General features: G+C 37.9%; 1 protein-coding gene across 1 annotated transcript; it reads right to left on the reverse strand.

Annotated features, from left to right (window-relative positions):
- Window positions 1-1504: 1504 nt before the first annotated feature.
- On the reverse strand, window positions 1505-3326 carry LOC107811940 (3,9-dihydroxypterocarpan 6A-monooxygenase-like). Its single transcript, XM_016636925.1, has 2 exons — window positions 2424-3326; window positions 1505-1980 (listed from the first exon to the last, which is right to left on the reverse strand). Exons 1-2 carry the CDS (start codon window positions 3324-3326, stop codon window positions 1507-1509), a joined length of 1377 nt encoding a protein of 458 aa, XP_016492411.1. The 3' UTR covers window positions 1505-1506.
- Between the last annotated feature and the right edge of the window lie 210 nt (window positions 3327-3536).

Genomic DNA, 3536 nt, shown 5'->3' on the forward strand with positions numbered 1-3536 from the left:
AGGTGGGAGGCTTGCACTATAGATTCATTTGCTGCTCATTTTGGCCATAATCTAAAGGTTTGGGTCAATTTGACTATATACCTAACCCAAATTAACCTATAAAACTTATTAAAACATATAATAAATATTGTGGTTTGATTTATTTGAGATAATCGTTATAAATAATAGAAATTTGTTTATTAGCTTAATTTAATATTACAATTATAAAAATAACAAAAAAACAAATGAAAAATAATATTGAGTTGGGCAGGTTGCGGTTTAACTCATTGTCTAACCCAAATTGACGCATCCATCTTAACCCTCGCAAAGAGTTATGACCCAATGACCCAACCCATTTATTAATTCATTCGTTTTAACTCGACTAGTTGTAGCTCAATTCGTCCATTTAACGCTAAATATTAACCACACATACTAGGTTGGAGGGCATCAATCCTAGCCACAGGGACACAGATTAAAGGATGGGCTCGAGGAATAGTGATACCAGGTCCCTCCTCCATATCCACCATCTTATCATTTCCTTCTCTATTAACTTTCCATTGAAAGCACTGAATCATTGCTGCAAGAGTTGTATGAACTAATTTCAATGCTAATGAGGTTCCTGGGCAGCCTCTGTTGAGTTTCTTTTTAACATAGAAAGGTATTAAAAATAGGGTGAATGGGAAATGGAGGGAAACGAAAATTTTGAGTAAAATTTTAAGTTTCCCTCTCCTTTTAATGAGACATTGTCTCTCATTGGTAGAGGAAAAGGAGTTTGGTGGGTTTATATACAAATGCACTTCATGTAGCTCTTAAAGAGTTAGGAAGAAGGCAAGCCTCGCGCCGTCGTTGTCGCTCGCTCGGCTACGGCTTCGGCTTCGGATTTGATCAAATGATCGATTGATTGATTAATTTTTTGGATCAAATTTATTTGTTAATAGTAAATATTAACGTAATATTATATGTGTTTGTAACGGATATGTTCCAATTCGTGTATTGTACCACCAGTTGCAATAGCAGCCGCCTAGTGCTCCTCCCACCATGGCTAAGTGCTTGCTCCATAACAAGCTAGTGCATGCTCCACCATGGAGAGGGGGCGGGTCTCACAACTGACTGCTATAAATATGAGCAGCAGCAGTTGGGGAATTACACACCAAAACAGAATTGAGAGCTATTGATCTTCTCTTCACCGAAAACTCAACGTTGGCTATAATTTGCATTCCTTCCTCTCAGAATTTCCATTCGACTTCTGAGTTTTCCTCCTTTGTTCTGCATTGTTTTAAAACTACAAACAAAGCATCCGTAAGTGTGATTTGCTGCCGAACTTTGTATTCGCTGAAACACTGGGATTTGAAGTACCGCTACACCAGTGTGTAATTCGTTCTATCCTGGGAGGAAATAATCCATAACCTTGGGTACTAGGAGGGGATTAAATTCCTTAAGGAAACACTGTGAATTTAGTGAGCTCGAATTAATTTCTCTTTTACTTATATTTACGTTTATAAGTTAACGTTCTAATTTCCAGAATCATTATTTACAAATACAGGCATAATAACAACAACCTCTTCGCCCAGATCCAAATGGCAAAAATTCATAGTGTTGTCCCCTTACATCTAATTGAACTTTAGCGCTTTTCTCTTCACTCAAAAATCTTTCTGGTTGAAATTCAAGTGGATTTTCCCAGTAATCTTGATTCCTGTTAATGCTCCAAATATTCACGAATAGTCTAGTCTTTGCTGGAATTGCGTATTCCCCTATTTTGCAGTCTTCACTTGATATTCTGACTATCATTGGTGCTGCAGGATGAAGTCTTAGAGTTTCTTTGATGATGGCTTGAAGGTAGGGAAGGTTTTCTATGTCCGATTCTTCGACGAGACGGTTCTTTCCAACGACGGAATCAATTTCTTGTACAGCTTTCTGCATTATGCGGGGATGGTTAATCAGCTCTGCTAGTGCCCACTCTATCATAATAGCTGATGTATCACTTCCAGCAGCAAACATGTCCTGGAAAAGTAAATTCATTTACTGGATTACTTGGGTTAGTGTACACGCAGAATTTGAAACTTATGGGTTTAGTATTTCAATTATTTTAAGTGACTGGTTACTAAATTAATAATTTGTACACAATTCAATAAAATAAATATATGATTTGGACAAAAGTTACTGGGTTCAACCGAACCCATATCCAAAGGGCTAGCTCCGCCCCTGGCCACGGTGTTGGTTGCGGGTTCGGTTGAACCCAATAGCTTTTGTTCAAACTCTGTATTTGTATTAAAAATCCAATGAATATGTACAAATTATTTATTTAAAACCACTAACTTAAAAGTATTATATTCCCGAACCCATAATGTTCAAATCCTAGCACCACTTCTGAGTGGACATGGATACCGGCAGAAAGATTAAACTGTAAAAAAAAAAACTAAAAGAGACGAAGATGAAAAAGTCACCATGATAAAGGCTTTGATGTTCTCTCTGCTTAATCGTATCTCAAAGCTTTCATCTTCCTGTTTATCTAGCAAAATATCAAGTAGGTCTTTGACTACTTCACCTTCATGATTTCTCTTCCTCCTTGCCACTTGGTGCTCATTTATGATCCTCTCAATCATCTCATCAAACATGTTGCGGATATCTATTGCACTTTTTCGAAATCCTTGCAAATCAAGATCCTTACAAAACCACATAAAATCTGATAGATTAAACTTTCCAGTCAGTTCAGCAAACTCTTGAATGAGCTTTCTCATACCCCCAGCTTCATCTTCATTCTCAGAACATCTTTTGCTCATTATCATTCTTGAAACAACATTATTTGCCAACCTTAAAAGCTCACCTCCCAGATCCACAGCCTCATTATATTTGGCCTTTTCTGTTAGTAATGCAATAAAACGTCTTATTTCATCGCGTCTATTTGGAAGAAGCAAGTCAATTGTTCGACCACCAAGAAGTTCAGAAACACATAGCTTCTTCATGGATTTTGTGTAAGGTCCATAAGGTGCAAAAGAGAAGCCTTTTGCATCATAAGCTAAGCAGTCTACAGCAACCGTTTTTGGTCGACTAGCGAATGAGATTTCATGAGCTTTGAGGAACTCTTTCGCCATTTCTGGTGAAGAAGCAACTACACAAGGCACGGACCCAAGTCTTAAGTGGATCAAGGGTCCATACTGGTTTGAAAGCTTGTGAAATGCTTGGTGTGGTAAATGACCAAGAAGATGAAGGTGGCCTATGATTGGAAGTGCAATTGGGCTTGGAGGGAGACAAGAACATGTGCTGCGTTTTCTGAATAGCTTTCGAATAAAGATGGTTGAAATTAGCCATACAAGGAAGAAAAATATACATTCTTGGATGTATGCCATGATTGGAACATTTATCTCAAGAGGTATATATTGAAGTTAGGGCTGTCAAACTTAGCTCAAGCCAATGACCCGCCCAATCCGTCCAAGGTTGGGCTGGTTATTGACCCGCCCATTTATTGAACTCGTCCATCTCGGCTCAACTCATATGAACCCATTTAAAATTAGGCTGATTTTTAGTCCAAATTAATCAATGAGTAACTTTGCCAAAAA

This window comes from Nicotiana tabacum, chromosome 18 (genome assembly GCF_000715075.1).
Source record: "Nicotiana tabacum cultivar K326 chromosome 18, ASM71507v2, whole genome shotgun sequence".
NCBI classification, from domain to species: Eukaryota; Viridiplantae; Streptophyta; class Magnoliopsida; order Solanales; family Solanaceae; genus Nicotiana; species Nicotiana tabacum.

Bases quoted from the DNA above. Each gene is read 5' to 3' on its own strand.
- LOC107811940 (XM_016636925.1), bottom strand. From the start codon at position 3,326: ATGGCATACATCCAAGAATGTATATTTTTCTTCCTTGTATGGCTAATT. The intron at 1,981-2,423 runs GTGACTTTTTCA...TTACTTTTCCAG, and splicing joins ACATCAAAGCCTTTATCATG to GACATGTTTGCTGCTGGAAG.